Below are 12,425 nucleotides of genomic sequence, written 5' to 3'. Positions count from 1 at the left end.
TTTATTTAGGTTTGTGTTTTTTTCTGGTACTGGGAATTGAACTCACGACCTTGCACTTGCCAGGCAGGTGCTGTGCTGCTGAGCTAAATCCCTAGCACCACCCCCCCCCCCGTTTCCTTTTAAAGGGCGTTGGTGCCTTTACTAGTGTGGGACTCAGGGTGTGTGGATAGTTAGCACAGAGGCCAGTGATGGATTTGTTGCTACTGTTTTTTTGGTGCTAGGGATGGAACCCAGGCCTTATGCGTACTAAGCACAAACTCTTCCGCTGAGGTGCACCCTCACTAGACCCAATGTTTTAAGTTTTCTTTTCCTTTTATGGAGGGTGAGGGTGAGACAGGGTCTCAATATATAGCCCAGGCTGGCTTTGAGCTTATCCTGTAGTCCAGACTGGCCTCCTAACTCACTGAGATTCTTCTGCCTCAGCCTTCTTAGTACTGGAATTCCTAGCAGGCCGGGTTTTTAACATTCTAATAGGCCTGATTGGAAGCACTTAAGAGGCTGGGTGTTAGGAGCCAGGGGTTTAGCTCCGGGCACGGTGATTGTCTGGCAAGTGTGAGGTCCTGAGTTTGATTCCTGGTACCCCACCCAAAGAAAACCACCGAAGAGCCTGGGTGTTGGTGGTGCACAACACACCTATGGCCCATCTCAGCACTCTAGAGCCTGATGCAGGATTGCCTAGAGTTCAAGGCCAGTCTGAACTACGCAGTGAGACCTTGTCTCACCCGCCCTCAAAAACAAAACAAAGGCACTTACAAGGCAGTTGCTCTCATCCTTTTGCCCCAGGCAGGCCTCCCCTTCTGTGCCGCCCCTACTCCATCACCTGGTCCAGTAGTGGTGTCATGAGCCTGAGCAGTCTCCTACACATAGCCTCTCTGTGCCTTAGGCAGAGCCTCAGTCTTTTCTCCCGGAAGCCCCATCGTGGAGCAGAGTGCACCAGTCCTGCCAGTCCCTGTGCGGTGGCATTTACGCCTTCAGTCTGCTTGTGGGCTCCCTTGCCCCAGCTCCTGGAGCTCCAGGGCAGCAGCAGCACCTGGGGCAGTGCCAGGCAGGTGGCAGAAGCAGGCAGTCAGTGTTTGCTGAACAAGTTGAACTCTTTCCCACCAAGTGCCAGCCTGGATTGTGTCATAGAAATGAGCAGTGTCTGGCTCCCTTTGATACCCGACAGACCTTTGATGATGCTGCATAGAGAAGATGGGAAACCAAATGCGATACAAAGGGACGTTCCTTGAGCCTGGCGGTGTGTATGTTTCGGCATTCTTCTTTTCTTTTCTCTTCCAGTACTGGGGATTGAACCCAGGTCCTTCAGATTTGTACTCCCAGCTCACCTCTCCCTTTTCTGAGGCAGGGTCTTAATAGACAGCCCAGGCTGGCCTGGGTAACTGAGGTTACAGGCGTGCACCACCATGCCCATGCTCTATTTTGGCATTCTTGTGGCCCCTTAATTACCCTGTAATCTTGCTTGTTCTTGTTTTAAAATAACCCTTATTAAAAAATAATAAAATAACCCTTATTTTAGTTGTATAAGTAATATAAAGTTATTGTATAAAATTATAACAATATGGAAGTACAGAAATAAGAAAATCACAATTATGGAATTGTAATTATTGGAATTATGGGTACCATAATTCCAATGCTCAGTAACAGCCACAGTTAATATTTAGAAGTCTTTTTCAATCCTTATGAAAATGCAGGCAAGTCCCTGTTGATAGGTATGGTTTCTTTTGTGGGTGATGAAAATGTTCTGGAACTAAACTGTGGTGACCAATGTAAAACTTGGGGAATATGCTAAAAACCACTAAGTTACTTTTAAAAAGTGAACTTTATGGTAACTAAATCATCTCAATAAATTTGTTCTTTAAAAAGTATAGTATTGTCTTTGAACTGTCTGAAATTATTTTATTTTATTTCATTTTTTTTTGCCTTTCTGAGACAGGGTCTCACCATGCAGTTCAGGCTGGCCTTGAGCTCACTTGGTAGCCCAGGCTGGTCTTGAACTCGCAACGATCCCCCTGCCTCAGCCTCCCAAGTGTTGGGATTACAGGCGTGCGCCACCATGCCCGGCTCTGAAATTATTTTAGACCTCATGTTCTTTTACGACTAAACGTTTCAGCATATTTTTAAACAAGAAAAATTTTTTTTGCATTAAGCGCAATACCATTGTCAGTTAGGATATTAACACTGATTTAATACTAATGCTAATGACACGATCCAAGTCAGACTATGTACTAGTGTTTGGAGTGACATTCTTTTTTTTTTTCTTTGTTTTTGAGGCAGGGTCTCACTGTACTGTCCAGGTTGGCCTCAAACTTGGAATCCTCTTGCCCATGCCTCCTGACCAACAATAGCTTTTATAACAGTTTTTTCTTCCTTATCTAGAAACTAATCAAGTTTCATGTTCTTTTTGGTTGTAATGCTTCTAGTCTCTATTCAGCTTTTCTTTCAATTTCTTTTTTTTTTTGTTTTTTTCCGGTATCAGGAATCGAACTCACAACCTTGTGCTTGATAGGCAGGTGCTGTGGCGCTGAGCTAAATCCCCAGCCCCACTTTTCTTTCATTTCCATGACATTTTTGCGGGTGGTGTTGGGCCTGAATGCAAGGCCTACCACGTGATAGGCACACGCTCTACCACGAAGCCACATCCTCTGCTGCCAACATTGATATTTTGAAGCGTACACGCTTTTTGTTTTGTAGACTGACCCCCAGCTTGGGTATAGCTCCTGCCTTACAGTTAGGTTTGCTTTGTGTGTCTGTGGCACAAATGTTATGTAAGTGGTGGTGTGTTTTCAGTGCCTCATGTCTGCCCCACTGTTGGTGATCTCAGTTTCGATCATCTGGATAAAGTAGTGTCTGCTAGGTTTTGCCACAGTAAAGTTACTGTTTTCCCTTTGAAGTTTTTGTTTGTTTGGTTTTTTTTTTTTGAGACAGGGTCTCACTATGCAGTTCAGACTGGTCTTAAATTCACTTTGTAGCCCAGGCTGGCCTCGAACTCACAATGATCCTCCTGCCTCAGCCTCCCAAGTGCTGGGATTACCCGCATGCACCACCACGCCCAGCCTTTTTTTTGTCTTTTTGAGACAGGGTTTTGCTATGCAGTTCAGGCTGGCCTTGAACTCACTTTGTAGCCCAGCCTGGCCTCGAACTCGCAGTGGTCCTCTTGAGTGCTGGGATTACTGGCATGAGCCAGAACGCCCCTCGGTGGCAGCCCTTTGAAGTTTTTAGTGTGTGTGTGTGAAGTATTTTTAAGGGAAAAAAAATGGCAACATAGCCCAGAGGAAAAAAGTGAAGCTTTTTTAATTTTTTTGTGCTGTGATGGATAGATTTTAGGGTTGTGCTGAAGGAAAGTTATAACATCCTTTAAAAATTAAATAAAAAGGTTAAACAAAAAAGATGAGAGCCAGGATGTTAGATCAGTGGTTGGGTGTTCACTTAGCTTGCAGGAAGCCCTGGGTTCCGCTCACACACATGGAGACACACACACACACACACACACACACACACACACACATGCGCGTGTGCCTGTGTGCATGCACACAAAGGAAAAGTTCCAGACAAAGATCAGTTAGTCTCTGGTTTGAGCAACCAGTAGAAGAGTGCGCCGTACACCCAGCCAGATCTGGAAAAGAAGAGTAGGTTTAAATGAGCTGTTTCGGGTTGGGGACATCACTGGGACTTCTGAGTTAGGCGGGTGGCTTTAGAGATCTGGGGCTCAGGAGAGTGATGTGTGACAGTTGAGTCACCTGCGTTCACTTGCATGCAGCCCTGGCAGTGGACGAGATTGCCTGCTGACAGGTACAGAGGGTAGAAGAGGTGAGAGACAGACCCTGAGGAACACCAGCATTTCTAGGAGGACCAGAGGAAGCCAGGGATGGCCTGAGAGAGGGACAGAGCAGGTGGGCACAGTGGAAGGAAACATTTCAAAGAGGTGCGCACTGTCAGGTGGCTTTGGAGTGGTCTTGGAGGGTAGAGATGAGCTGTGGCCCTAGGTTTGCAGGCAGGGCAACTCTTGGTGACCTGGATGGAGGAAACTGCGTGGTCGTGGGCTGAGGGAAACATGAGAGAGGTGGAGATGGGGGGTCCTGATACCTTTTCCAGAGTGTCGGCTGTGAAGGGGAGGTGGCTGGGGGCTGCTGTGAGAAGCAAGCAGTGTAAGATGCTGTGAGGAGGAAGATGAGGGTAGGAGAAATGAGAGAAGGTAGTGAAGAGATGTCCATGGGCTGAGCATGGTGGCACTTACCTGGAATCCTAGTTACCCAGTAGGCTGAGGCAGGCTGATTGCAAGTTCAAGGCCAGCTTTGGCAGCTTAGCAAGACCCTGACACAAATAAAAAGCTTTGGATATAGCTCAGTGATGGAGCTGCCCTGGGTGTGTGGGGAGTGTTTCTGAGGGAAAGGGAAAGGGAAAGGAGAGGAGACCTTTATTTTTAATTAAAAGTTTTTTTGACTTTTTATTTTTCTTTTATTATTGTTTTTTACCTGTACATGATATAACTTGGGTTTTTTGCCCCATTCCCCTACCCTTCCTTCAGTGCTTCCTCCCCTCCCCGTGTACAAAGTGTTGAGAGGAAACCTTTAGAGCCGTGGTTCTGACTCACATATCCCCCGGGCCAGGCGGGTAGTCTGTGTGAGGCGGTGCACACTGAGGTAGAACAGACAGCGAAATCCCCGAGGGCCTGTGCCCAGCCATCTCATCAGGAGATTTCGGTCCTCACCCAGTGCCGTACGTAGGTTTTGTGGTGCCCTGTCGTGGGAGGGGCACACATCCTCACCCTGCTGTTCAGAGTTCGGCGTGTGACTTAAGTTGGGTCAGTGAGCAAATGTGCCAAACACCAAGTTTGAGCAGAAGTTTTAAGAGTGGGTATTGGACTTGTCCGCCTTGTGTTCTTTGCCGTCTGCCATGAGAACGGCGTGTCCCAGACAGGGGCTTTTATCTCAGCCTGGGTCTTGGAATAACAGCTCATGAATCACCTGCAGCCGTCACCACCACCAGTGCAAACCAGCTACTTGGAGGCTGAGGCAGGAAACCACAATTTCAAGGCCAACCTAGACCATTTAGTGAACCCTGTCTCAAAATTAAAAGGTCTGGGATTTAGCTCAGTGGTAGAGACCTTGCTTGCCTAGCGTGAGACCGTGTGATCAGATCCCTAGTACCTCAAAAACGAACAAGAAAAACTGTACTGAGATGTCTTTTTCTTCCTCAGGCCTGGGGCTCAAACCCAGGGCTTCCCACCTGCTAGACAGGTCATCTACCACTCGCTACTTCGTGCCCTGAGATATCATTTGCCGCTCTTCAATTTCAGGAGCTGGACAGCATGCTGTCTTGGTGAGGTTAAGGACACAGCCATTTTCATACATCAGTACAACCTTGATGGATACTGGCCATCCATATCTAACCTAGACATGCAGATGGCGCTGGTAAACACATAGTCATGCGTATCAGTAAAGATACGGAGAAACAGGAACCCTCACGCATTGCTGATGGGGATGTATGGGGGGCAGCTACTGTGAGAAAGTTTGGCTGTTCTTCAAAAGTGAAACATAGGGATGGGGATATAGCTCAGCGGCATAGCGCCTGCCTGGCAAGCACAAGGTCATGAGTTCGATTCCTGGTACCTGAAAAAAGCCAAAAAAAAAAAGTGAAACATAGAAGCCAGGTGTGGTGGTGCATGCCTGTAATCCCAGCACTCAGGAGGCTGAGGCAGGAGGATCACCGCAAGTTCAAGGCTAGCCTGGGGTATGTAGTAAGTTCGAGTCCAACATGGAATACATAGCCAGACCATGTCTCAAACAACAACAACAACAACAACAGTTGAAGCATAGAGTTACCATATGACTTAGTAATTTCACTACTGGAGTGTACCCAGGAGAATTGAAAACACATCCACACAAAATCTTGTACACAGATGTTCATAGCAGCATTTGTAATAGCCAAAATGTAGAAACAATGGGAATGCCCATGAACAGATAAATGGGTAAACAAAAAGTAGTATATTCACACAATGGCTAGAATTCAGTCATAAAAAGGAAAGGAACACTGACATCGGCTACAGTGTGAACGAACCTTGGAAACGTGCTGGATGAAAGAGGCCAGTCAGGAGAGTCCCTATGCCGATCTCTTTTATGTGACGCGTCTCTGCACATCTCTAGAGATGGAAAATAGATTAGTGGTTGCCCGAAGATGGGGGTGGGAGGAACAGAGTTTTTTACTGGGTGAGGAAGATGTCCCAGAGTTAGTGATAATACCTGTGCAGGTTCGTGACTAATGGAAACCCATGGAATTGTACACTTTATTTATTTATTCATCTATTTTTGGTACTGGAAATTGAGCTCAGTACCTAGTGCTTGCCAGGCACACGCTGTGCTACTGAGCTATTTCCCCGGCCCCTGAATCGTACACTTTAAAGGGATATACTTTGTGGTGTGTAAATTATATTTCAATAAAGCTGTTACATTTCGAAAAGAATCAGGAAGATATATATATATATATATATATTTTTTTTTTTTCTTAATAAGATCACCCTTATTTTGTTAACTGAAAAAAAGGAAGGTGCAGAAGAATGATAATGTCTTTTGTGTGAAAAGGGAGAAATAAGAATATCCATCTATATTTGTTAAAATGTGCATTAAGGGGAAAAAAAGGTGCACTAAGAACTCTGGAAGGGCACCCAGGAAACTAATAAAAATGGTTATTTTATAAGCTGTGTGGGTTAGAGCGGGAGTGGGGGATACGGAGTGGAGTGGGAATTGAGTTTCTTGCTATATTAACGTTTTTGTGTTTTGATTTTTGAACTGTGTGAGTGTATTGCTTAAGTTAAAAGCTAAAAAGAAATCATGATGAAATTGTAAAACTATAATAATAAAAGGCCAGCTCCAACTACAGCTGCTTTTTCCTATTTATTAATTAAGGCTGATTATTTATTTATTTATTTATTTTTTGGTACTAGGAATTGAACTCATGACCTTGCACTTGCTAGTCAGGCACTTGAGCCACTGAGCTATATGCCCAGCCCATTTTACTTTTTATTTATTTATTTATTTTTTGTGTGGCAACTTCCCGACATTCCTTTCAAGGCTGATTGTTGCCATGTCTTCTGATCTTTTTTTCCACAAGAACCTGGATATCAGTATTTTTTCCTGAAATATCTTTCATTGTTGACAGTTCTTCTTTTGTTATTTTTGTGTGTGGTGCTAGAGATTGAACCCAGGCCCTCTTACATGCTAGGCAAGCACTGTACCACCCTGAGGCTTTTTGAGACAGGGTCTCACTGTGTAGTTCAGGCTGGCCTTGAACTCACCGTATAGCCCAGACTGGCCTCAAACTCACAGTGATCCTCTTGCCTCAGCCTCCTGAGGGCTGATATTACAGGCTTGTGCAGAATAAGCTTTACTTTTCTCCAGGAAATTTGAAAAATGAGACAAGGAGGGAGAAGTTCAGCGAGTCAGTAATTCAAGAGGTTTGGAAAATTTTTGAAATAGCTGCTAAGAGAATTTGAGACAGAGCCATCAACTGAAACATAGTAGTGTCACCAGGTAGTATTGCGTTTCTGGCTGAGCGTAGCCACTATGTTTTGCACTGAAGACAGTTACTAATTTCATTACACTCCTGGGGATTCTCTCACCTGTCTCCATATTAGAGAAAGGTGTTGCCCTCTGGCCCTCTGTCCTTTGCCTGTGACCTGGTATCTGTTTGTTTTGTCTTGGGAAGCGTTTCAGGCTTCCGTTGTCTGGGGAAATCTTGGGATCTTCCATTGTCCAGGACTGATACTATAATCTGCCTTTGGAAAGGGAGACAGAAGGGGCGTTGCTGGTTGAATGCGCAGAGGGAGGAGAATGAGCATAACTGTTTTATACAGATTTTCATCTAATCTCCACAAGGTAGACAGATAGGCAAAGAACTATGAACAGAATTAGGAATGTGCTTTGGTCCCCAGCTGAGAAGATGCTTGTAGAACCCAGCAATATTTGCTTTGTTTTGTTTGTTTATTTTTAATTTTTAACTTTATTAGGACATGTTTTCAGTTTGTGCAGTTTGTTTTGTTTTAAAATGCACAAGTTTTTTCTGGCTTATGAGACTGCTAGCCTGTATTGTCTAGCCACAAACTCCCTCATATCTTTCCTGACTGTGTATATCCAACCTAGATTACGTGATCCCTTGTTTTACCCGTTGCCTTCCAAATATCTTGAACTCCCTGGCCCTACTGTCCTTCCACCAAATCAAGCAGATTAAACCCCCATCCAGCCGGCCCCTCTTTGTCCCACCGAATTCGCCAGGCCTAGTGGATGCTGCTAGGCAAAAGCATATACGGAAGCCAGGTGTGGTGATGTACACCTCTAATCCCAGCACTCTGGGAGGCTGAGGCAAAAGGATCAAAAGTTCCAGCCTGCTCTGAGAAACTTAGCAACTTAGCAAGCCCTGTCTTAAAATAAAGAAATAAAAAAAGCGCTGGTGATGTAGCTTAGTGCACAAACCCTTGGTTCAGTCCCTAGTGCTGAAAAATAAATAAAAAAGCGAAACACATAAATTTCTAAATGGGTGTCACTATAAATTCGTGGTCTGTGCACTCATTCCAGTTAAACACAGCAGATTAGATACATAGCATCTGCCATCACTCCTCCTGAAAGCTTACAAAGGTGACATCAGTAAGAGTTTAGATCCAGAAAAATAAGGCAGCTGAGAAGAGAGACAAGAGGTGACGGAGCTGTCAATAATGATTGAATAGAGAAGGCAGAGGAAAGTGGTGCCTGGGTTAGCCAGGTACAGTGTGTCTGCAGAAGCTTGTGCTGGTACAGTGTGTTTGCAGAAGCTTGTGCTTCAGGGAGAAGCCCAGAAGGATCAGGAAGGGAAGCACTAGTTGTCTTGAAAGGAGAAGCAGGGCGCAGCTAAACACACAGGGAGCCAAGCATGAGGCAACAAAGCATGATGGTTAGAGGCCTCAGAGCCAGACACACCCATGTCTCAGCCCAGCTCTGCCATGTACTGGCTGTGTGACTGGGACAAAGTACATGGTATCTCAGAAAGTCAGATTCCTCCTTTAAGTGCTAGTAGGAAGTTGGCCCTAAACAGCTGTGAAGGCCGGCGTAATGTATTTTAAGTACAGAGGGTGTCGTGTGGTAAGGACTGAAGTGGGACTTATTTTTTGTTTATTTTTGCAGTGCTGGAGATGGAACCCAGGGCCTCATGCAAGCTAGGCAAGCTTCCTACCACTAAGTTGCATCACAGCCCAGAGGGCCTTTTTTTAATTTTTATTTTTGCAGTTTAGGGATTGAACACAGGGCCTTTGCACTGAGTTATATCTCCAGACCTTTTTAAATTTTGATACAGGGTCTCACTAAGTCTCTCAGTTGCCTTGTCTGGGCTCTAACTTGCAGTCCTCCCATCTCAGGCTCCCAGAGTGCTGGGATTACAATCTTGCTGTACCATGCCTAGTTGATATTTTTGTTTGTTTGTTTGTTTGTTTGTTTTTTTCTGGTACTAGGAATTGAACTCACAACCTCCCACTTGTCAGGCAGGTGCTGTGCCGCTGAGCTAAATCCCTAGCCCCTGCCTGGTTGATTTTTATCTTTTTCATGGTACTGGGGACTGAACCCAGGGATGCTCTCCCATTGAGCAGTATCACCACAAATATTTTTTTATTTTGAGACAGGGCTGGCCTTGAACTCACTAAGTTGCCCAGGCTGGCCTTGAACTTGTCATCCTCTGGCCTCAGCCTCCTGAATAGCTGGGATTACACATATGGGCCACCATGCCTGGCTCTGCACAGGCCGATTTTTTTTTTGTTTTGCTTTGTTTTGTTTTGGTCTTTTTGAGACAGGGTCGCGCTATGCAGTTCAGGTTGGCCTGAGCTCACTTTGGTACTGGGAATTGAACTGAGGACCTTGTGCTTGCTAGGCAGGCGCTTGTGCCACTAAGCTATATCCCCGGCCCTCAGGGCAGATTTGTATTAACCTCTTGACTTCTACCATCATGAGAGGCACTGGCTTGATTGCTTGGGCTCCTCCATTCTCAAGGCCCAGGCTGGTGCTGCCGTTCTCCTCAAACCCACTTACTCAGGAAATGTCTGAGGATAGACACACTACCAGGCTTCCTTGAACTCCCTGGCCCTCCCATCCTTCCGCCAAACCTGCTTTGTGTTTCCACCTGGCACGAGTCCCAGTAGCCGTTGCCGGTGGAGTATGTCTGAGCAGCCCACCTGTTCCGGGTTCTCCTGTCTTGGGCAGAGTCCTCCAGCCCTGGTGTTTGCCTGTCAGTCCCACCGTCCCTGGTGGTGGGTGGAGTCTCACATCTGCTTTTCCTTCTGGTCTCGTCAGAACTCTAGGCCCAACTTTTCCCAGTGATTATCTATAGCCTCAGAAGGCCTCCACCTGAACAAGTATTTCCAAGAAATCACTGTTTTATTTTCCATCTAGTTTTTCCTTTCCAGATCCATATTTCAGGACTACCATTTTTCCAGTCACTCAGGCACAAAACCCCTGGTGTTTGACTCTTCCTTCTCTTTCAACATAGATTCTAAAACTTTTGCCCATGAGCCACATCTGGTGGTGCATGCCTGTAATCCCAGCACTTGGCTCAAGTGGGAGGATTGCTGCACGTTTCAGGCCAGCGTGGGCTACCCGGTGAGTTCAGTCTGAACTACATAGCAAGACCCTGTCTCTTAAAAAAAAAAAAAAAAAAAAAAGGCGTTGCCCTAAGTGCAATGCAGGGAGTGACCAAGCCTGCAGCTGCAGGTTCTTCCGTGTGCTCTCCTCCCCACCCTGCCGTTGTGCAAGTGTGGATCACCTCTTGCCTGTTAATTCTCCTGCATCCTGCTGCTATAAAGCAGTCTTCTGAACGCGTCTGTCTGATCACGTTGTTCCCCGCCACAGACCCTTTTCGGTGAGTTCCCCTCTTCTGTAGGGTAAAATTTAGATTCCTTGGCCTGGCTGGCACTCAAAACTCACCACGGCCTCATGCGGCTCTGCCCACGCTGCATCGGCTCCTGTATTCCCGCCAGTGGCACCTTCACTGACCCTGGGACCAGCTCTCCTCTCTCGCCGCAGTGTAAGGTTGTGGCAGACCTCTCCCTACCCTGCGCGCCCCTCTCCTCCCTTTCACCCGTCCCATTTCTCCTGCCCCATCTCGAGACTCCGCCTCCATCCTCCTGTGGGTCTCCCTCGGTCTTTAGCTTCCCAGGTCTCTTTTCCTAAATTTTGAGGACTCAGGGTCTGCATCCAGTCCTGCCCTGGCCTATGACTGCTGTGTGTGCCTGTACCCTCGAGAGATAGGAGTGCTCCGTGCCAGCTCGGATAGCCTAGGATTTGCGTAATAAAATCCTCCCTCCATGACTGTCTCTAGGAGAAGGCCTTGGACATCAGCACAGTTGTGAAGACTTGGGGTTGGGATGCAAGAGACATTGGCCTCTAGGACTGCTTAAGCTGTTTTATCTCCACGTCTCAGGCTCCCTCCCCATGTCCTGGGCCAGCTGCTGGACCTTGTCCCTCTGGATATCTCCCGTGCCTCACTCTGGGTGCCGGTATTCATGGTGGCAATCCTTTCCCCTGTGCTGCGCATGGGCTCCCTGCCCCTCTCAACCTTGAGGTTAATGTGCCACCCGCCCCTTTTTGCCTTTCTTTTATCTCCTCCTCTACTTCTGTCAGCTAATGATTACTCCAGGAACTTAACCTGCTGTCCCCGTCCCAAGTCTGTGAAAGTTCTCTTTCGGGCAAGGGTCATGAGCATTGTACTATGGCCATGTGACGGCTGGTTTTTCCTCCCTCCCTCTGCTGTCTTGGTCCTAATAGTCTAGAAAGCTTATTGTGTACCTTGCCTGAACAGAGACTAGAGCAGAAAGGTAAGCTTCTCCTCTCTGCCTCAAGAGGACAGTGGCCAATCAGTCCGCCTGCTCAGCAGCTAATGCTTCCTTTTCTCTTCCAGCTGTTTCCTCTGGCTTTCTCTCTGCATTATCACTTGCCCTTATCTGTGCACTGAAGGGCAGGGCTCAGCTACAGGCTCTGGGCCCTGGGGCCAGCTGGGGTAGAGGGTCTTGCTGTCTAGGTCCAGCCTGAGTAGGGAGTGACTCTTGCTCTGCAGGCAGATTTTATCCTAATGGCTGACTCGAAACCACTGCCTTCCCTCGATGGGGACCCGAAGGCTGCGGAGGCCTGGCTCCGGGATGTGTTCGAGATCATTGTGGAGGAGGCCATTCAGAAAGGGACCAGTACTTCTGAGAAGGTAAGTCCTCCCGCTGCACCTCAAGCCTTCCCTTTCTCCTGCAAACCTGGCTTAGAACTTCCCTACTAGCCAGGCGTGGTGGCACACACCTGTAATCCCAGCACTTGGGAGGCTGAGGCAGGAGGGTCGTCATGAGTTTGAGACCGGTCTGAGCTACAAAGTGAGCTCAAGGCCAGCCTGAACTGCATAGCAAGACCCTGCCTCAAAAAGACAAAAAAAAA

The 12,425-nt window shown here is 46.9% G+C and overlaps 1 protein-coding gene across 9 annotated transcripts in view; it reads left to right on the top strand.

Annotated features, from left to right (window-relative positions):
- Window positions 1-12,425, top strand: part of Csad (cysteine sulfinic acid decarboxylase) — a 26,608-nt gene that overhangs the window by 5,686 nt on the left and 8,497 nt on the right. For 5 of the 9 annotated variants that reach the window (XM_005397157.2, XM_013520948.1, XM_005397156.2 and 2 more), the window contains exon 2: window positions 12,064-12,204. In XM_005397157.2, coding sequence (XP_005397214.1) covers window positions 12,079-12,204 — 126 coding nt within the window. In that variant the 5' untranslated portion in view covers window positions 12,064-12,078. Of the gene's footprint in view, window positions 1-10,500; window positions 10,611-10,648; window positions 10,870-11,633; window positions 11,825-12,063; window positions 12,205-12,425 lie in introns of those variants that run through there. The other 4 variants (XM_013520949.1, XM_013520947.1, XM_005397158.2 and 1 more) reach the window with 3 other exon arrangements.

This window comes from Chinchilla lanigera, unplaced genomic scaffold, assembly GCF_000276665.1.
Source record: "Chinchilla lanigera isolate Chin_1 unplaced genomic scaffold, ChiLan1.0 scaffold00057, whole genome shotgun sequence".
NCBI classification, from domain to species: domain Eukaryota; kingdom Metazoa; phylum Chordata; class Mammalia; order Rodentia; family Chinchillidae; genus Chinchilla; species Chinchilla lanigera.
The sequence above is the reverse complement of the archived record's forward strand: the minus strand, read 5'-3'. Positions and strand labels throughout refer to the sequence as shown.